The sequence below is a fragment of the Macaca mulatta genome, chromosome 1 (genome assembly GCF_049350105.2).
Source record: "Macaca mulatta isolate MMU2019108-1 chromosome 1, T2T-MMU8v2.0, whole genome shotgun sequence".
Classification (NCBI taxonomy): Eukaryota; Metazoa; Chordata; class Mammalia; order Primates; family Cercopithecidae; genus Macaca; species Macaca mulatta.
The window spans coordinates 72024181-72046414 of NC_133406.1; the positions used below are offsets into that span (position 1 = coordinate 72024181).

The window sequence follows — 22234 nt, forward strand, 5'->3', positions numbered from 1 at the left end:
TTACTGACTTTATCAAATAAGTATACATTTTGAGATTATATGTGTTCACACAAATATACACACATATACTTTTTTCATATGTAAATTTGAAAGGGGGCATTTACTATCCCCAAAGAAAACTCCAAAGCAAAAATGCAAAGTGCTGCTGTAGCCACATGCCACCGGTCCCACCTCTCAGCCGGCAGCTACGTGTCTGCTGTTCCAGCCCCTGAGCCCTTTCCACCGTCCGGTCCATGGGAGGCTGTTGTGGGTTACCTCGAGACCTGGCAGCAGCTGGCAGCAGAAGGTGACCGCACATCTTTGACAGCATCGAGGTGTGTTCTAATCACTGGGAACATATGTATGATTGGGAAGTGTATTTTTGGTGTGCAGCCGACATCTAGTCTAAATGCTAATTATGAGAATAGCTTTAGCAAGGTTCTTACGCCTGATTTGACTTCAGCAAAAGGACCATGGACCGTGCATTTTTTCTTAACACATAAGTTCACTTTTTTTCTCTAGGGATATTTCAGAAGGGAGGGAAAGCTGGCAGGAAAATTGCTATGTAAGTAGGCTTAAACACCATCACGAAAGGAAAAGTAATGACTCTTAGGCTCATGGAAGCCTTAGCTTATGAAGAAACACACACAGTCTTCCATAGTAAGAGGAGCGGGGGAGGGAATAAAGGGACTGATGGTCATAAAGTGATTGAGTCTGAAGGAATCTGGAGTCATCGACTGGTCTAAGTGGGCTTGCTGCAGAGGAGGAACTGAAAAAGCAATGAAACAAGAATCTCGTCTCCCAAAGTAGTCAGAAGCTGTCCGTAGCTCAGTTTTGAAAACTGTTGCAAACTTGTCTGATTCATTGTTTCATTCTGAAAACATTTGTACCAGACACTGCTGAGGCGTGCTAGTATTCAGTCTGAGATGATACACAGATCCTTTAGAAGCCACTGTAATACAGGATACAGGTCATGCTCTGGTAATTTTGTTGAATGAATGAAAATTTTAATTTACTCTTACCTAGTGTTGGTTAATGGTCATTGGTTAATGGTTGTTTGTCAATGTCTGTATGACAGAATTGGTCAGGGTACTTGGAGTTGGCACAAAAAATAGTATGCTAAGTCTTCTACTGACAAACGCCCAACCCCTCAGGATTTCAAAGGCTGTGTATTATTTTACTAACCCACAGTACTCTCCCATTTTCTGCTTTTTATGTTGAATTGTGAATACTGCAAGTCATACCCATCATTCAGCTCTTATCGCTTTGTATGCCAAGGTTTTCAAGCCACTGCGTTTGGCCCTTTAACGTGAAGCACAATAACCACATTAGCCTTTAGTAGATCTGACCAGTTTTAGAAGGAACATGGTACAGTGTGAAGAAACCAGAGCTGCTGTAAGAATTGAATTCTGACTCCTGTTCTGCCACTTATCATTTACATGTCCTTGAGCAAGTCACTTAATCGTTGAACCTTCCTGAGCCTCAATTTTCACATCTGTAAAATGAGTTGCTGTAGTAATGCTATAGTGATATTACAGATTTATGAGATGGTAAATCTGAAGTACCTAGCACAGTGCCTGGCCCAGAGTGAGTGCTCGGAGGATGCTAGTTTTACAAAGCCCATTTGTTGACCTGAATTGTAACAGTTCAGTGTCTCCAAGTGCAGAAGAGAGTGGGTTGGAATTGTTCAGCGTGAGTGCCTTACGGACAGAGACTTCATAGCAGCGTGGGACAAGCAGGGGTCTCAGCCTTTGTCACCAAGTAGCTTTGTGACTGTAGACAAATCATTGTTCCTCTCTGACTTCAGTTTCGTCCTCTAAAAAGTAGACTCTGAGTTTTCTTCCAGCACTGAAATTTTAGAGACATATGAAGATCACCTACTGAATTGTCTTCTAATAGTCTGGTGTTCTTTGACGCCACAAATTTTCAACCTGTTTGTCTTTCTGTTTGTCTTTCTGTGCCCAGTGCCCAGCATATAAGGGCTACCAGGACATATCTGTGGAAAGAATGAGTTTATAGAGCAGTACATAAGTTAGACATGTATAGTCCTCATTTTCAGCCTGCTTGCTCTAAGTTAGGCTTCCAGAATGGTGAAAGTTGCCCTTGGTATTTTTCTATGCAATATTTCTTTTTTTTTTCTTTTTTCTTTTTCTGAGATAGAGTCTCACACTGTTGTCCAGGCTGGAGTGCAGTGGTGCAATCTCAGCTCACTGCAATCTCCACCTCCCAGGTTCAGGTGATCCTCCTGCCTCAGCCTCCCAAGTAGTTGGAGCAGTTGGGATTACAGGTGCATGCCACTAGGCCTGGCTAATTTTTGTATTTTTAGTAGAGACAGGGCTTCATCATGTTGGCCAGACTGGTCTCAGACTCCTGACCTCAGGTGATCTACCCACCTTGGCCTCCCAAAGTGCTGGGATTACAGGCGTGAGCCAGCTGCCCTGCACATTTCTTTTAAAGAATGAGAAGGTGGCCTGTAGTTGATTTGGCTGAGACTTGAAAGGCAAGGTATCAGTGCCTTTGCTTTAAGCCCTCAATCCCTCTGCCTTCCCTAACAGAGAGAGGGATAGCAATTAGATTAGATGAATAAGGGCTTCATATTGCCACCTCACCTTATGAGATGAGCATTGGATTAATTCCTTTTTTTTTTTGAGACAGATTTTTGCTGTTGTTGCTGAGGCTGGAGTACAATGATGCAATCTCAGCTCACCGCAACCTCTGCCTCCTGGGTTCAAATAATCTCCTGCCTCAGCCTCCCGAGTAACTGGGATTACAGGCATGCGCCACCACGTCCGGCTAATTTTTTTTTTTTTTTTTTAGTAGAGTTGGGGTTTCTCCATGTTGGTCAGGCTGGTCTCGAACTCCCGACCTCAGGTGATCCGCCCGCCTCAGCCTCCCAAAGTGGTGGGATTATAGGCGTGAGCTATCATGCCCAGCCAGATTGATTCTTTTCTTTAAAGACACAGTGATTCAGTGATAGGCTCACAATCATACAACAGAGCTGTAGCAGAATTGAGATTAGACTCCAGGTATCTTAACTCCCATGCAAGTATGCAAAAGTCAGTCCTCAGAGTCTTGGGGGTCTTTGGCATGCGTAGGCCACTGTATTCACATGGTAGGTAGGCTACGCTAAGGGATGCAATCAGTTCTGCTTGTTTGTTTATGCATGGAACCGATAAGTACATTTTGTTTGAACAATAACATGGGCAAAATAAAGGTTTTAAAACCACTACACCAAAACATCTTCCTAATTTGTTAAAGGTCAAAATTTAAAAAAATGATCTCTACCCAGAGAGAAGCTCCAGCTCATTTTTTTTCTTTCTCTCTTTTTCTCGCCACAGGTTAACTGTAATGGCTTCACAATTGAAGACGAAGAACTTTCTCATTTGGGATCAGCGATATTTCCTGAGTAGGCTGAGTTTGACCTCATTTCTTTCCTTTTTACTTACTTAACACTAATTTGATTTTTTTTTTTTTTCATTTTTAAATAACCCACCTAACTGCATGTGGCAGACATGAAACTCCAAGTGAATTAAAACAGCTTTTTAATCTGCCAAGTTTCAAAATATTTCCCCTACACTTAAGGATCCAAAGGTAGTAGTTAAGAGAACAGTTGCTTGTTCAGTCCTGCTAGGCAGAGAGCTGTTATTAAAGAATATTTGATAGTGTGCATAGAAGAAACAGCCCATGCCCTGCTGAGAAATTTGCTTTCTGCCTATCTGTGGTTCTGGAAATCTTTGCATTTCTTATGCTCAAAGTGAAACATTAATTGCCAACCAAGACTTGGCCACAGACTTGAGTACAGAATATATGAGCTTCCTCTCCATCTGTCCTTTTTGATAAATACCAGTACAGAAACAGCACAATTTGGAGGGAGAATATACTGAAGTAGTGGGCCGGAGAAAAATTTCAAAGAACTGTAGGATTTTCTCTCGACTTGAAGAATACTTGAGTAATTCAACAAAAGCTAGCCAGTTGACAAATGGAGATCGTTGTAGATCTGACTTTAATGGATTGCCAAGAATGATTTTGCCTTTGTCTGTCTCATGGAATGAGTATTTCCAAAATGCTTCAGCCCCTGAAACCAAACCCTTGCTTCACAGGTAGAGCCAAGGAATTCATCATGCATCCCCCGCCTCCAAATTAATCCACATTGTAGATGAGTTCTATCTAGAGGGAGGTTGCTTAACATATGCTGCAGGGGTCTTTGGCAGGAGGTTGCCACATATGTAGGAGACCCTTAACGCTTATGCATTTGCCCTGCGTGATGTGCCTGCCCTCAGCTCTGTGCGTCTCTGCCAGACGTTGTGCACTGTGTAGGTCAGAAAGAGAAGAATACGTACGGTCTGTGTCTCATGAGCAGCTGTCACAGGCTTACTTGAACCAGAGAGACTAAAAGTTTATTCATGTAATATTTGTCCTTGGGGCCAAAATGGTATCATCTGCAGTTGGAATTCTGGTAGTGAAGAAATAAGCTTTTTTTTTTTTTTTTTTTTTAACTTCAGCTCCTGGAAAAAGGCAGGAGAAAAAGAGGGCGTTGGACCCACTGAAGAAGGCGCATATTGACCAACCTTTAGAACTGAAATGAACTATGGAATGTCTCTGTTCTCAATATCTTAAAAGACTAAAAGATTAAGAGTGAGGTGCTGCCAGGCGCAGTGGCTCACACCTGTAATCCCAGCACTTGGGGAAACCGAAGCGGGCAGATCACGAGGTCAGGAGTTGGAGACCAGCCTGACCAACATGGTGAAACCCCGTTCCTACTAAAAATAAAAAATTAGCTGGGCATGGTGGCACACACTTGTAATCCCAGCTACCCAGGAGGTTGAGGCAGCAGAATCACTTGAACCCGGGAGGTGGAGGTTGCAGTGAGCTGAGATTGCGCCACTACACTCTAGCTTGGACGACAGAGCGAGACTCCATCTCAAAAAAAAAAAAAAGAGGTGCTTTGAGGGTTCACACCTGTCAGTGGTTGCCAACAGAATTGTGATACCAAGAACACACATTGTTTTAGGGTCTTGGCCTTAGTGCATTTCCCCCACCTTCGTTAAAAAGATACCTGAGTCTGCCTTGAACTATTTAATACTTCCGCAAGATGGTTTTAGAAATGTGCTTTTATTTTAATACAACTACCCTTTGATGCATTTGTGTATTTGATTTCCTAGGGCCTGATTCCTTGGGCATCACTTTCCAGGAAGCCAAGTGGGCCTTGGTGAAGTGCAGAGGTGGCCCTCCCCAAGGTCAAGACCAGGAAGTTGCTACCTGTTTATCTCAGGCACCAGGCCAACCACATACTTTGCTTAGGCCTTTAGCAACCAGGAGGTGGGGGAGTGCCGTTGGCCATAACCAGCCTGAGGCAGTTCATCCTCATCAGACTTCGAAACCCCTTTCCCTTTTTGTGTTCTTGGAGCATGCAGGAGAGGGGCTGTGGTCTCTGGAGAGTCAGGGAGGTGACATGGGCCACCAGAGCAATGACACACATGGCTGTGAGTGCCCATAAGAGCATGAGCCCCAGTTTCTGGGCAGTTTTAATTGGGGGAAGAAATCCCTTTGGGCTGAAATCATATCGGCATTGTGATTTCAAAGGCAGCATTTTCAGAGATCAAGCACTTTTTCCCTGTAGTTTAGAAATTTCTGTTCTCGGAACTTTGACCTTGATATAATCAGAAAGCTCAAAGCACCTCGCATAGGCGAATCTCTCTCTCTCCTTCTCGCTGTCCCTGAAAAGCAGACAGTGAGCAGCAGGAGCAGTAATGTCCCAATTTTCCAGATGAGGAAATTGAGGTGCAGAGAAACTCAGACGGGTGTCTCCGGGTCTCTCAGGGGAGCACACCCCCTTCCTCCCTTAGGAAGCTGGCATTTCTCAACATCTGAAAAAAACGTGAGAAATAATCCACTAATACAAAAACTGCTTGAAAACGACAACACACCTGTCTTTGACAATGTGTAGTGGAGTAGCAGTTAGCTGTGGGTATTGGGCTCTGAGAGCCGCCTTCTATCAGGAAGGAATATTTGTGGCATTTATTGTTTTTGCTGTTGTGTGTTTTTTGGTTTTGGCTTAGATAGTATGTGAATTGTGGATTTCAGTTTTTCATATGGTGAAAGTCTTAGATGGTAGATAGGATTATCAGTGCGCGCAGAACAACCTCTTAGAATATGATAGCCAACTATTAGATTTTTTAAAAAATGTCTTGCAAAGATTCAGTTCCTCGGACTTAGCAAGTAAGTAGCGAAGGAGACTAAACAGTCTGCCTATCTCATTTTTAAAAACTGGGTTTTCTCTTCTGACTGACAGCGTTGCATTGATGAATCATAGCTGTTGCCCCAATGTCATTGTGACCTACAAAGGGACCCTGGCAGAAGTCAGAGCTGTACAGGAAATCAAGCCGGGAGAGGAGGTGAGTTCATGGCTATGGGTGGCCGCAGCAGGGGGCTTGAGACTACTCTTTTAAAAGGCAGTGTGGACAGATCCGTGCAGTGTCACTTGACTGAGCTGTGAGTGCCTCCAGCAGTTTAGCTGCATCCGCCCCCAGGCTCTCCAGGAGTCGGTGATCAGGTTTGTGACCTGTAGCTTAGATTCCCACACTTGGGGGCTTCTGTTTGGTGCTCACCATTTCCATCTCTGGTCAAGAAAAACAGGAAATAATAAATTTGAGTCAGATTTCTCACAAAACTTTATAGGGATTTACAGAGAAAGAAGACATTTACTACCAAAATGACCTCAGTCAAACTTTTGATTCTCTTCAGAGTTTCTGTATCCCTATCGCCAAACAACTGAGCTTGAGCTTTATTGTATTTTTTTTTTTTCGTGAATTCTTGCTTGTTTCCCACCATCCCTCGAAGGTCCAAAGCAAAAGAAAGCCAGCGGCACAGCAATAGCTGAAGAGCTGGCACTGCAAGTGACACATCAGCATTTCATGTTCTATTAGTTCCACATCTGAACTTAAGGTCGCAGTTCACTTTTTAGGAATCTAATTCGAATGTCCAGGTATATGCAGTAATAGAAGTCAAGGCAGCCTGTGGCCAAGGGGCACCTTAGCTTCCCTCCTCAGCTTCAGAACGAGGAGTGAACCAGCTTTCCCATCACCTACTCAGCGATTCCCTGTTCCCTTCCCGTGTGTGATTCCTGACTACCTCATGAGACGTCTCACCTAGGAAGGGCCGGCCTGGTGGATTGCTGTAGTATGCTCTGTGTTCTTAAGTAAATTCCCAGCAAGACACGTGAGTTTTTAGGAACTTTGTAATCACGCACTTAGGTTAAATGTCAGTTTAGCAATTTGTAATGCTATTGTACGGTACACGCCTGGGTATTTGAAGTGTGAAGTGTAACTGTCAGTGTGCTGAATGAGAAGTGCTTTGCCTTCTCTGGAAGGCACTCACTAATCCACAGCTGCCTGGGAGCTGAAGCCCAAGGTGCAGGTTGGCCCTTCTACCTTCAGCTAAATCCATCATGATGAGGGCGTGTCCCTTTTCGGCTGGGGTGTCTGAGTTTCCAAAGGTCTTGCGGAGACTGCCCTGAAGCCTTTCTTTAAACAGGTTAATTGCAGCCAGTCAGAATGCAATCACCCGGCTCCAGTGTGCCTGTGGGCTGACTGCAGAGATGAGCCGGTTGTCAGCTAGGCTGGCACAGTCTGGCTGTGAGCAGTGGTACTGGAGTGGCCTTTGTCGCCATCTTCTGGAAGCTTCCGTATGTTGCAGTGTGTGTCAGTCATTTCAGAGATAATCGGCAGGCTCTTGCAGTGTGAGGCAGGGCAGGGGTGGCTGCGGTTTCCTTTTGCCCTCATGTTCTCCTGGATCTGAAATGCAGTAACCTAATTTTTGGGAATTCAGTGCTTTAGGGATTACTTACGCTTCAGAGAAGGAGAAACCCCATTCCCCAGGGTTTCAGGGTGAGCTGCAACGTGTCCAGTACTGCGCCGTGGCCTGGGGAGAGCTTGGCTGCCCCTGCAGCACCCAGCCCTGTGCGTGTCCTCCCCTGCCTGCCTGGTGGTGCCCGCGGTCACTGGCACGCTAGCGGCTTTGTGAGATCCATCTGTTCAGTCAGACATTTGCCTGATTGTGTGGGATGAGCAGCCAGTGAGTAGATAATGGACATCTAAATGCTGGTCTCCTCCATATGCTCCAAGTCTTAGTTACAGACCCCATTAGGAAAAGGCAAGGATGGTGGAGCCCCATGAACCAAAGGTAAGGACTTTCCAAGCTCCCTGCCCTGCAGGATCAGGAGCTGCCCACTGGGCCAGGCTGCAGCATTCTGGTGTCCTAGAAGTTGTGTTCACCCTCCACTGGCTTCCTGGCCACCCAGAGATGTGGGTCCCAGCCCACCGAGTGGAGCCTCTTGCTCCGTTGCCAGGTGATGTGAGGAGGAGGGGAGCTTAGCTGCGTGTGCGTGGTGTGTGCGTGCTCATACCCTCCCCTGCACGCAGCACCCAGTGATGACGGCAATGAAGCATTTGCGCCGTCCCAGGTAGTGAAATACGAAACTACATGAAGGCCAGGCAGAGGCAGCTGAGGGAGGCAGGGATCCTCTGAACCCTCAAGGTCACTGTTTTAAGGACTCCTTGATTCCACTAGGAGTGGAATAAAAGGACTTTTTCCACTAACCTGCACCTTGGCTTCAGCTCCCAGTTCAGCTGTGGACTAATGACCACCTTCCAGAGAAAGCCAATGTCAGGTGGCTGCTCAGTTCAGGAATTCAGTGCCTTAAAGTAAATGCGCATTCCTCCGCTGCAACCCACCTTATCCCCCGCCCCTGCATGGATACCGCCGCAGGTGACTGCAAAGGCACGGGAATGACGAGGATTGAGTTTACCTGTAGCAGACTGAAGTTTTATCTTTTTGGACCCCATAGGTTTTTACCAGCTATATTGATCTCCTGTACCCAACAGAAGATAGGAATGACCGGTTAAGAGATTCTTATTTCTTTACCTGTGAGTGCCAGGAGTGCACCACCAAGGACAAGGTAAGGTTGTTCATTGGGCAAGAGCGCTGACTGCACTCTGATCTCAGGACCTCTCTGCGGAAGAGCTTCTCTGACTTGGTGGATATCCTCTGGGATCTTTTTGACCCTTTAAACCCTCCTTACAAAGACAGCCAGAGGGAATCCAGTTAGACCAGGTCTCTGTTCAAACCTGCCCCTAGTAGCTAAAGAAAACATTTCCATTACACCGTACAAATAGGAGAAGGGTCTGCCAAACTCCTCTTTCTTGAAAAGAAACAACTGCTCAAAGGAGGAGAGGGGAAAAGCGCATGAGTGTAATCTTTAGGCTTTCCAGCCTGTTCGCCGGAATATGTGGAAGTTTCCCTGGCATTTTCCAAATTGTTCCGTCAGTGCTGTCCTTCCTTAATTCTAGTCTCTTGATTCGTAAATGTGTGAACATGTATATCTGCCCATAGCCAACACATTTTAGATAAGGAGTATCTAGAAAATTAATCTGTTTGTTTTGTTTCTGTAAAAAGGTAATGGAGTACTGAATTTCTTTAGATACATTGCCTGATTTCCTTTCATTCTTTTGTAACCTTGGAAGGGGCCAGTGTCTCTCTCTGTATGGGAATGTGTATTATATGAGAGGTTTCCCTAGCAGTGTGGTTTCCATGGGCGGTAACGCATTGCTCTTGTGGACATTTCCTTCAGGATAAGGCCAAGGTGGAAATCCGGAAGCTCAGCGATCCCCCAAAGGCAGAAGCCATCCGAGACATGGTCAGATATGCACGCAACGTCATCGAAGAGTTCCGGAGGGCCAAGCACTATAAATATATCCTTTACAACTGCCCTGATGGTTTATTATCCCTTGCCAACAAGGCAAGATGGGAAGTTGGAAAGAGAGCAGGAGAAGGATGAATTTAAGATTCTGAAAACCAAAGGAGGAATGTCTCCTGGTAAATGTGTAAAGACTTACTGACTACCCCGATGTGGTGTCCATCCTCTCGGAGTTGTATGATCTTATTTCCCCTTGTTTGGCTAGTTTGGCTGGGAGCTCCATGTGGTGGAGGACCATGAAGGACAGAGCCTTGATGGCTTTGTGCGTTGGGTATTTGACTTTGGGCAGGGCACAGTGCCAAGGGCCTTGCTTATTTCAGCTCTCCTCGCTGGCACACTCTGAGCAGGGACTTTGCTCATTCCCATGCAGCAGATGAGGAAACAGCCTGATAGATATTAAGTAATTTGCCCAAAGGACACAGCCGATGGTGGTAGGATCTAGGATTGTTTCCCAGCTCTATCAGAATCCGTATTCTTAACCATTGTATTGTAGCATTTTCTTGGGAGTTGAAAAGGGATTCGATTTGTACTCTAAATGGTAGAATTTAAAAGCAGTGAGAGGAAATTAAAGAAAGGCACATTGTTTCTCAGCATAAGAAAGAACTTTGCCACTGTGGGAGTAGTGCTCAGGGTTCCAACTTGGGTGAGGATTTGAATTTGATTAGAATCGGGATTCTAATCAGCATTGTTTACATCAGAACTAAGGGTCTGGACCCTGCGGCTAAAATTCTTTAGTTGAGCGGTTCAGATCTTCAGGTTTTCTTCTGGAGAAATATAATTCCTTTCACTTTTGCTTGGCTTTCTGTAAGTTACTTTTTCATAGGGTGAGGGTGAGAGAGGAGTGGATGAAAGAACTCCTTGAACCCAGCCTGGGGAAGTCTCCAGGCAGCATGGGCCCGGCAGCCGTTTCCTTGACTCCACAGCACCCCCTAGTGAACTGCTGGAGATCTGCGAGCTCAGCCAGGAGAAGATGAGCTCCGTGTTTGAGGACAGTAATGTGTACATGTTGCACATGATGTACCAGGCCATGGGTGTCTGCTTGTACATGCAGGACTGGGAAGGAGCCCTGCAATATGGACAGAAAATCATTAAGCCCTACAGGTGATTGCAGAGGCTGTTCTAATCCTCCACAGAGTGGAAATTGGTTGTTTAGAATGTATACAATAGTGTCATCTTCCTGCCCATTGCTCAGACTTGCCTAGCGCAGCTGCCTCTTCTCTGGAGGTGCTGGTGCGGGGCACTGCTCCTGAGTCAGGCCCGTTCTCACCACCATCCCGAGGAGACAGGTTGAGGTTATACAGCGGATACTGGGGCAAGATCCCTCCCAGGTCCATCCAGGCTCATATCCGTAGTAGTTAACCCAGGCTAATTTTGAGAAGTCACTAGTTTGCTTCTTTTCCCACCCACCACCTAGCAGTTAAACTTGGAAGTTTACCTGCTTTTCATCGTTACTCACACCATCCCCTTCTTTTGATTTTTCAAATTACAGCCCCAGTTTGCAAATGGGGAAGCTCTGGGACCGGTGGGTTGACCGTGGTTATCTAATCTTCCCCACCCCAGATTTGAAAAAAAAAAAAAATGCTTTTTAATTTGCAATAATAATATTAGCCATGGAGAGATGTCCTGCCTGAGAGGGTTACTAAACCTAAAAGTGGGTGACAGACAGAAGTTGGGACTTTGTCTTCTGACTCTGACTAGACACTTCAGGGCTGGGGTGGCCTAGATGGGATCACTGGAGCTCTTTCTAAAGGCATTGATGTTATGCATTTATAGGGTACATCCAACACCAAGTGGGCCAAGTGGATCAGGGTCACTGGGCATTAGACCCAGAAATATGTGTTCTGGGAGCATCTCAGGTGTTTCTCAGGAGTTTGAGAAGCCTTCAGTCCCCTTCCACTTCCGAGTTTAGGGTCTGTGAAGGTCCGTGTCTGGTCTGAATGTCTACTGCCCACTCCACTCTCTACTTACCCCACTGTGCCCTGATCAGCCAGCAGGGGGAGCCCAAAGGAAGCCAGCTCTGAAAATCGGCTCTTGGAAACAGAATTTGTTAAACTGGGGATAAACTCAAATTTTCCCTTTCTCCTGGAGTGGGTGAGGAAGTCCACTGGCCTCATGCACAGTTCTGTCTGTGAGATCTGTAGGGAGAGAGGGGCAGACAGACAGCATCCCAGCCCTGTAGTTCTCCCAGCAGGGCCTTGCTGTGCTAGACCCATCTTTATCTGCGTGAGCCCCTCCCAGAAGCCCAGCTCTGGTCCTCTGTGGGGCCACGGGTCCCAGGGCTGCCTCCTGCCCAGGAATACAGCTAGAACATGTCTTTTTGGACTGACTTTCAGGAGACACAGGGTGAAACAGCCTAGCCTTTAACATCACCTCTTACACACATGTAAACACACACACGGGCTTACCCACCAGCTGCCTCTGGGCCCTTTTCTTAGGGAAATGGCTGTTTCTCAGGCAGACTCCATCAGTCAGCCTTTAGGTACAGCCAGAGAGAACACCGGCTGTATCTAAAGCCCCTGCTGGACAACGGGGAAAGAACATCCAGAAGACATAGGAAGTGTTCTGACTTCAGAGCGCTTACAGTTTTGCTAAACCAACTCATATCATAGTGTGACAGAAAGCTGGGGTCTTAAGACACATTGGTGTGGGTGTGTGGGGGGCTGGGGGATTGGGTGGGTGGATGTGTCTGAGTACCTGAGGTGATAGGCCTAATTACTGCCTTCATAAATGGGACATTTACTTCACAAGGTGTTTTCCCAGGGTCTTCCTCTGGGCATATTTGAAATAGAAAAACCTGGATTGGGATTGAAGGTTGTATTTACAAATGCTTTTGAATAGGATTTCTTCTGCAGTTGTTATGTAGCTTTTCAGAAACACACAAGCTACAAATAATGAACAACGTCTGCAATGATTCAGCAGGGTGGCAGCGTCCACACTCTCCACCCAAACCCTGGTGGGATTTGGAGAGGCCACTGGTGGGGAGAGGTTGGCCCTGAGCATGGCAGCCTCTGGGCTTACTGCACCCAGCCTGTGGGTGGCTCAGCAGCCTCTGACATAGTGGCCTGTTGTCTCTTCTCTTGTTCTAGTAAGCACTATCCTTTGTACTCCCTCAACGTGGCCTCCATGTGGTTGAAGCTAGGGAGACTCTACATGGGCCTGGAACACAAAGCCGCAGGGGAGAAAGCCCTGAAGAAGGTATGTCTGTAACTCGGCCTTAGAATTCCCAGTGGCCAGACGGCCTCCTTAGCGCACCTCCTATGCCTCACCAGGCTGAATGGCTGAAGCAGTGGAGGGTGAGCAGCTCTCACCCACCCTCTGGCCGTGGGAGCAGCAGGGGTGGGTCCTGCAGGTGAGGGTGCAGTGAGAGAGTGCACCTCTGCTGTTCCTGGAGGGATTCTCCATTTGTTTGCCCTTTAGGATTTTCAGAATGATGATCCCCAATTGTGGTGAAATCAAGGAGGTAGGGAGAGTTAGGGTTAGGATGTTAGAATTACGCCTTTGCTGTTTCTAAAATGCACGTAATCATCCTCTCAGTTCATTGAGGACCAATTACATACTAAGACCCTTGTGTGCTTTTCCTTTGAATTCTCACAAAAATGAGAGGCTTTCCTGATGAAGAAAAGTGAGGTTCAAGCAGGTGAGGTGAGTAATAGCCTAGGGTACATAGCAGGGCCTTCATTCAAATGAGGGTCTAAGTTGAAAGCTTCAGCTCCTCCCACTCGAGCTGTGGTGAAACTGGTGGGGAGCCAGGCCCCTGGGCAGCATTCGCCTTTGGTTCGATGGCTGCCCGGTGCTGCCCAGGAGCCAGGCCCTGACCCTCACATCACGGGAGGTCAGAGTCATCCTCCTGAGTATTGATTCTCGTTGTTTGTGATGTGGAATTCACAGTCAGTACAGTGTAATTTAGGGGATAATCCATTTACTCCTGTAAGAGACTTTATAAAATGTTGGGGCCATGGACAGGGCCTGCAGGCGTAATCCTTCACCTTCTCCAAAGTTTCCCAATAGACTATTTGGGAAGATGGAACAAGGCCCGCATCCCAAATAAAAGGGTCAGGGCACAGCCAGGGTGGAAGGGAGCATGAAACAAAATTTTCTGTTTTAAACCATGGAATTTGTCTTCTGAGAATTAGCCATTTAGGTCACAACTGTAAAGTGTGTCAGGTGATTAAGTAATAGATCAATGAAGGCTGGAGCAGATCTGAGCAAGGAACGTGAGTCTTGAAATGAATGCCCAGGCAGGGTCGGCACCTGAAACAGGTGATTTCCAAAGGCTTGCACTGTTACTTGGCCTGCCTCCTCTTGGCTTGAGATCTAGGAGAATAAATAATAGATAGGAATGCCTGTCTTAGTCACAAGCCGTCAAAAATTCTCTGGGGGAATACTTTTTTCTCTGAGTAATTTGGCTGAATACAAAAGAGCAAATATATTCTTAGAGATGACATTTGATGTAAACTTCCTATATGTCAGGCATTGTTCAAAACACTGTATCTGAATTAACAACCTGGAGGGGTAGGTATTTTTCCAGTTTTACAGTTGGGGAAAATGAGGCACAGAGTGGTTAAGTAAATTACCCAAGGCCACACAGCTAGGAAATGATTAAACCACTGGAAACCTGACCATTTTACATTGCCTCACTATAAAGAAACCTTAAGTACATTCTCTCTAGCATCCCCCAATGAAACCTGCTACATTTCTTTAAGTTTTTAGAATATGTATTAAAAGGCAAGAGTGTGCTTTTCGGAAGGGAAAAATAGTTTAACCTGGTCTTGCAGATTAGTAATGTCAACTAAAAATCAAAATAGCTTTGATGTAAAACTCACTATGGACTTTTCTGTACCGGCATCACCTATTTTCTGGGTTAAACGTAGTCAAAAAAAATTAGTCCTTAAAGCATGTTTTACTGAAATTTCTAGAATCTTGGGGCAAGAGAATATCATGAAATCTGTTTCACGACATCATTTCTCCAGCTGCTACCTGGATATTTTTGCAGAATGTTTTCCCTAGCAGGAGACACTGGATGAGTTGGCTACCAGATAGTCTTGTCTCCTTTTTTCAGAAAAAAAGCCAGGTCCTGGTGGAGAACTTAGGCTCTAATGGCCAGTTTGCATCCTGTGCCTTAAAGCAGAGAGATCCAACTTAAAGTTACCCTGGGTGGAGGTGTGAGGGGATTGGCTTCTAGGCTGTCATTGTTTGTCTCACTCTTTCCTAGGCCATTGCAATCATGGAAGTAGCTCACGGCAAAGATCATCCATATATTTCTGAGATCAAACAGGAAATTGAAAGTCACTGAAACTATGCAGCATTTCAGTTTTCATTTAAACACTTAGTTCGGAAACCTTAAAGGATTTGAATATTCCAAATTGCACACGTCACTCCAGCATCTCTGTAAAATAATTGGAATGAAAATACTTCTTGCACTTAAACATTGCACATGCCATACTTTGAGGTTAGTCTGAATCTTGAACTTTAATACCAAATTAATTTTGAGTGCTTTTGTTTCCTGAGAGATAATGGCATGGTTTCATACGCTATACTTCGGACAGAGTTTTAAAAATGCAATTATTTTTTTCTTTCATGCCTCTTGTAATGTTCTGAACAAACTTGAATGATGAAAGAAAATAAAAGAGATATCAGTATTTGAGGTTTGTGTTTTCTTCTGTCTGTGGGGAGGATTTCTCAGTGGTGGTGGGAGCCCAGTCTTGGAGTGGAAGTGACACGTGCTGTCCATAATTCAGCAAGCTCAAGTCTTCTTCCTTGGTACTGGGGTCAGGCAGCCTCTTTATTCTGCAGCAGCTTTCGTGGGGCTGTGCCTGTGGAGGAAGAAAATGGGAAGAAAGAGAAAAAGGTACAAGAAGGAAAGAAAAGTATCTGTGGTGGGGGAACAGTCCAGTGACCTGAGCGCCCTCCAGCAGGCGAGATTTCGAATCTGTTCGCTGGCGCCTGGTATTCCTTCAGCGTGTAAAGGTGCATAGTGCGTGCTTTGCTTTCTTGGCTTTTCCGTCCCCATCTGTCTGAAAGCAGACTTGCCATCTCTCATTCTGTTGATTGTTCTGTGCAGTACTCTCCTTTTTTGGAAAGACTCCAGGGTATGCTTGGGAAGGAAAAAAAATTTTTTTCCTTACCAACCAACCCTGTGTTGTTGAGTAAACACTGATCTCTGCCCACACAGACAACCGGAATCCAGCTTTCTGCAGCCCCACAGCCTAGACAGCAGCAACCTGGGGAGTTGTTTGTTAGCAACCATTGTGCAGAAGGACCCAGCACACGTTCCTGAATGCAGTGTCTTGTAGTCCAAAGAGAGGAACTTCCCCACTGGTTAATAAGTAAAGCCTGTTGAAATTTACACGTCAATTACCTTTCATAGTCATGGTCTGAAAACAGCTAGAACTGCCATAAATCTGGTAATTTTCCTTCCCTCCTCATCTACACGCACCCGCATCTTCACACACACTCATGCCCCTCTTTCACACGCAGTTTACTGCACACAGTGGGATTTAGCAGATAGAATGCATTCTTTTGTCCTGTGTAGTCCAATAAGACATTTATTGAACACCTGGTACTATCTATGCAGAATGCTCTGAGTAGCTCTCTACGTGCAAAGAGAAGAGTAAGGCATGGTCCTGGATCAGTGGAGCTTAGTGTTTTTTTTTTTTTTCTTGAGACGGAGTCTTGCTCTGTCGCCCAGGTTGGAATGCAGTGGCGCTATCTCAGCTCACTGCAAGTTCTGCCTCCCGGGTTTATGCCATTCTCCTGCCTCAGCCTCCCAAGTAGCTGGGACTACAGGCGTCCGCCACCACACCTGGCTCATTTTTTTTGTATTTTTTTAGTAGAGTTGGGGTTTCACCGTGTTAGCCAGCATGGTCTTGATCTCCTGACCTCGTGATCCTCTCTCCTCGGCCTCCCAAAGTGCTGGGATTACAGGCGTGAGCCACTGTGCCTGGCCCAGAACTTAGTGTTTTAAGAATGTTCATTTACTATATATTCAGTGATGAAGCCTAAAATAAACTTAGCCTACCGTCTCTATAGGTTTTATAAAATTTGCAAAAGTAATCCTTTCTCAGTAAATTCAAGTAATGGAAAGGTATGAGAAAAGTAAACTTCTTTGTTCCTCACCAGTCCCACTGCCTGGAGCTAACTACCATAAACAGTTTGCTTTATGGTCCCAGGTTTTTCCATTCCTGGATGATGTATCTATATAAATAGATTTAGAAGAGCAAAGACAGGATGGTACTGACATAGGATTTTGTAACCTGCTTATCCAAATGAACAAAATGGATCTCTTTGCACTTCAGCACTTACAGATTTGCCTCATTCTATTTAGAGACAGAATATTGCATTGGATGCATGTCATTGTGGACTCAGTACTTCTCCTATTTATGGACAGGAGATTTTTTCCCAGTTTGCTGCTATTACAAACAATGCCACAATGAATGATCTGAAACATAAAACTTTGCTGTTGTGTGGTAGCATTTTGGGGAATAGATCCCTGGAAGTGCAATTTCAAGATCTAATAGTGGGAATATTTTTAAAATTTGAATAAATATAGCCACATTTCCTTTTGTAAGAAAAAACTGCATCAGATACAAATAAGATATAATAGTATTTGCTTTCCTCTCCCTCATAACATTGTATTATCATTAAAATATTTTTGGCAATCTAATGTGTGAAATATTTTGTTTTATGTGCATTTATTAGTGAGATTGGACTGTTTTTCATATATTCAGGATTTATTTTATTTCTTTGGTGAATTGACGTTCATGGCTGAGCTGTTTTTAGCACAACACTTTCTGACACCAAATGTTTGAAGTTTCATCTCTCACCAGCTATTCTCTAACTCTTTGGACACCAACTGTGTGTCCTACAATTCAGTTCTATTCTGATACTACCCTGGAGTTAGCGTCAGACTCCATAGGTTTAAAGACTGCATCCCACAAGACTTCCCTCACTTCAGACGCCAGTTGGAAGGATCTCACTTGGTTACCCAGGCTGGAGTGCAGTGGAGTCATTTTTTGTTTGTTTGTTTTTAGAGGTGGGGTCTTGCTGTCTTGCCCAGGCTAGTCTCAAACTCCTGGCCTAAAGAGATCCTCCCACCTCGGCTTCCCAAAGTGCTGGATTACAGGCATGAACCACCTTGCCTGGCTCCCAGGTTACCCAGTTTCTATCTGATGTGGAGGGGGTTCCCACAATCCCCTCACCTTCGTGTTCATTGATTTGCTAGAATGGCTTATCAGAGTCCAGAAAACATTTTACTTCCTATTATTGGCTTATTATAAAGGATGCAAGTGAACAGGCAAATGAAAGGGACATAGAGCAAGGTCTGGAAGGGTCTTGGGTACAGGAGCTTCCATCCTCATGGAGCTGGGATGTGACATCTTCCTGGCACGTGGACGTGTACACCAACTCAGAAGCCCTCCAAACCCCATTGTGGGGGGTTTAAATCATTGATGATTTAATGACTTAAATGATCATTAGTCATTTAATGAAATCATTAGCCACTGATGATTAACTCAGTCTCTAGCCCTTCTATCTTCCCCACAGGTTGGGGATTTGAGGCTGAACAATCCAAGCTTCTAGTTAAGGCTTGATCTTTCTGGAGGTCACCCCTCATCCTGAAGCTACCTAGAGGCCCACCAAGAGTTGCCATATTAGAACAAAAGAGACTCCTGTCACTTAGGAAATTCCAAGGGTTTTAGGAGCTGTGTCCCAGGAACTGAGGACAATGACCAAGTATCTTTCTGTGACACTAAAGGACACCCTTTGGTCTCTGACCACAGATTCCTCATAAAAAAGGATGATATTTACTGGCACATTTCTAGCTTCCCATGTAGTCAGTGATAAGCCAGTCTGTCATCCTATTGCATGAAAATGTCTCCCTAGCTGAGGCACTCAGGCGTGCAGGCTTCCAGTTGAGCTTGTCACGTTCCATAGGTGAGAGTGATCTTGGCAATATGTCTTCACCCTTCCAGGACTCTGGTATAATTGAGCTAAGAGACAGTATCATCTCTTGTTCTGAGCCTTTTTCAAGATGTCAGCACGATACTGGATTTCCCCTGTTATATAACTCATTTACTCATTCCTTTGCCCTCAGCTGCTATTTCTCCTCTCCATTTATCCCCTAACTTTGTTCATTCACCGTTAGGGGATATGGAACCTAATTAGCTTCCACCTCTGTGCTCGTCTAGGTTGCAGACAGCAATACCAGTCTAACGAACGCCTCCTCTTCAGTCCACTCCCTTCGGGTAGGGTAGGATTCCATAGGTAGAGAACTAGTGGGCTATTTCTGACACTAGGCCATAGAGCTGCATTCACTGGTAACCCCGATTTTGCCAGATAGGATGAAGGCCTAACCTGCCCCATAAGGCCCTTCGGAATTCTGACATAAAGGTTTAGAATAGTTCCAGTTTCTTGCTTAGAAATCATTCCTGCTTCCAGCACTGGTAGTTGCAGCCCTGATCCTGGGACCACTGCATCAGATAGGAAGAAGAAAGGTGAGATGATGTAGGGAAGGAAAAAAAAAAAAGTGGTCATACCAGAATCTTTTCCTTGGGAAGAATGGTGGTCATACCAGCACCCTTTCCCAACCCCTCTGCCCCAGGTTCACCAGGAAAACAGGACTCTCTCCAGTGGGGACACTCCCTTAGGCCCCCCTTATTTTGTGTGAGCACACACTTGTGAAGGCATGGAAGCCAGCCCTTCCTGCCTCTATCTCCCCCAATTTTAGACAGTAAATATTTCAACTGCCTGTTCCAATTCTCTATTAAGCCATTTCTCTGAGGGTAATATGCAACACAAAGTGCCCATTTGCTGAGATATCGCTTCCCACTGGAGGACATGGTGGGCTGCAAAGTGTGTCCCTTGGTCTGGAATAGGTGCGCTATCTTCTGATTCTTTTGTAGCATTCTGAGCATACTTGCATCTACAATTGGGTAAGCAAATCCCAGTCCGGAGTCAGTGTTGATTTCTCTCAGGACCCAGTTGTAGCCTCCTGGGCCTACTGGCATTAGCCTGACTTGTGAGCTAAGTGCAGGGCCCCTACCCCACCCAAAACAGCCCTTACTGGCATTTTGTTTCTCAGAGGGTGCAACAGGAATATGTCTAGATTGAGTCTATCTCTGCATTGTTGCAGCCTGTCCCCGCCATGTCCACTCATTTCATGGGCCTAGGGGGCCACCTAGGTGAGCACATGAGGGTATCTGCTGTTGATTCCATTTATCTTCTGATGCTGGAAGGGTTTTCTTTTGATGGGCATGGATACATCCTACTTTAATGCACTCTTCAAATTCGCATGGTGGTTCCCATCTGGGCTAAGTCCCACAAGACTGCCCTCACTTCAGATGCCAGTTACAAGTATCAGGTTCCCAGGTTAACCATACTTCTGTCTGACTTGGCTACAAAGTCAAGGGGTTCCCACAACCTCCTCCCTTATTTTATGTTCATTAATTTGCTAGAATGGCTCACAAAACTCTAGAATCTAAACACTTTACTTTCTATTACTGGTTTATCATAAAAAGGACAAATGAATAGGCTGATGAAGAGGTACATAGGGTGAAGTTCGGAAGGATCCTGAGCACAGAAGCTTCCGGTCTCATGGAATTGTGGTATGCCACCCTCCTGGCATGTGGATGTATTCACCAACTCAGAAGCTCTCTGAATACTATTGGTCAGAGGGTTTTATGGCAGTTCCATTACATAGGCATGATTGATTGATGAACCATTGAAACTGACTCAATCTCTAGGATCGCTTTCTTTCCAGAGGTTGGGGATAGAGCTGAAAGTTCTAAGCTCCTAATCAAGTCTTAGTCTTTCGGAAGACCCGCCCCCATCCTGAAGCTATCTAGGGGCCCACTAACAATTGTCTCACTATGGCTGGGCACGGTGCCTCACGCCTGTAATCCCAGTACTTTGGGCGGCCGAGGCGGGTGGATCACAGGGTCAGGAGATCGAGACCATCCTGGCTAACACGGTGAAACCCTGTCTCTACTAAAAATACAAAAAATTAGCCGGGCATGGTGGCGGGAGCCTGTAGCCCCAGCTACTTGGGAGGCTGAGGCAGGAGAATGGCCTGAACCCAGGAGGTGGAGCTTGCAGTGAGCGGAGATCACGCCACTTCACTCTTGCCTGGGCGACAGAGCGAGACTCTGTCTCAAAAAAAAAAAAAAAAGGATTGTTTCACTAAAACAAAAGAGGCTCCTATCACCCTTGATATGAAATTCCAAATTTTTCTGTGATACCACATGGTCATTGATTGTTTTGCTATTTGTTAATGTCTTTCATAATAACTTCTGAGCTCGGTATATATTAGGGTATTAGCTCCTTGTCATATATTAAAAATATTTTTACTTTAGTTGTCCATTAACTTTATTTTTCATGACACTTGCTGTACAAAGGCAGATTGTTTTCATCTTTAAGTGAAGAAAACTATTACTGGTTTATTATAAAAAGTAATATTAATTTGTATTTAAATCTTTGATCTAGCTAGAATTTTTTTTTTTTTTTTTTTTTTTAAAGACTGAGTATTGCTCTGTCGCCCAGGCTGGAGTGCAATGGCTCAATCTCGGCTCACTGCAACCTCCGTCTCCCGGGTTCAAGCGATTCTCCTGCCTCAGCCTCCTGAGTAGCTGGGGTTACAGGCACACACCACCACGCCTGGCTAATTTTTATGTTTTTAGTGGAGACGGGGTTTCACCATGTTGGTCAGGCTGGTCTCAAACTCCTGACCTTGTGATCCACCCGCCTTGGCCTTGCAAAGTGCTGGGATTATAGGCATGAGTCACCGCACCTGGCAGAATTGTTTAATAAGATATACAGGCCAAGCACACGGGCTCATGCCCGTAATTCCAGCACTTTGGGAGTCCGAGGTGGGCTGATCACTTGAGCCCAGGAGTTCAGGATGAGCCTGTGCAACATGGCAAAATCTCATCTCTATAAAAAATACAAAAATTAGCTGGGCATGGTGGTACACGCCTGTAGTCCCAGCTACTCTGGAGGCTGAGGTGGGAGGATCACCTGCACCCAGGAGGCACAGGGTTCAGTAAGCCGAGATCATGCCACTGCACTCCAGCGTGGGCAACAGAGCGAGACCCAGTCTCAAATAAATAAAAACAATAAAATATCCCATGGTACTCCTTAATACATTGTAATTTTCATTTATTGAATTACTTGTTGAATTATTTATTTTCCCATGCTGATTTGGAAGGGTACCATGATCATTTCTCTAAAACTTTGGTTTATTTCTGCAGTATTTCATTCTATTGATCTATTCTGGTGCCAGCAAAATACTCTTTTCTACTGTTGTGCTGCAAAGCTTTTAGTATATACTAAGGCTAATCCTTCTGGGTTCCCCTGAATTGTTCTGGTGTTGTGATTTTTTATTGGACTTGCACTGGAGTCAGTGATATACAGAGAACTAGCCTCTTCATGAGTCTTCCTATTCAAGAATGTGACAAGTTTATTAATTCATCTAAGTTTTGCCTCAGAAGGAGTTTTGCTGTGTTTATA

The 22234-nt window shown here is 45.2% G+C and overlaps 1 protein-coding gene across 1 annotated transcript in view; it reads left to right on the top strand.

Annotated features, from left to right (window-relative positions):
- Positions 1 to 15372, top strand: part of SMYD2 (SET and MYND domain containing 2) — a 55471-nt gene extending 40099 nt beyond the window's left edge. Inside the window, exons 6-12 of the mRNA XM_001106482.5 lie at positions 3318 to 3385; positions 6272 to 6374; positions 8825 to 8935; positions 9608 to 9728; positions 10660 to 10834; positions 12820 to 12928; positions 14946 to 15372. Coding sequence (XP_001106482.2) covers positions 3318 to 3385; positions 6272 to 6374; positions 8825 to 8935; positions 9608 to 9728; positions 10660 to 10834; positions 12820 to 12928; positions 14946 to 15026 — 768 coding nt within the window. The 3' untranslated portion in view covers positions 15027 to 15372. The remainder of the gene's footprint in view (positions 1 to 3317; positions 3386 to 6271; positions 6375 to 8824; positions 8936 to 9607; positions 9729 to 10659; positions 10835 to 12819; positions 12929 to 14945) is intronic.
- The last annotated feature ends 6862 nt before the right edge of the window (positions 15373 to 22234 follow it).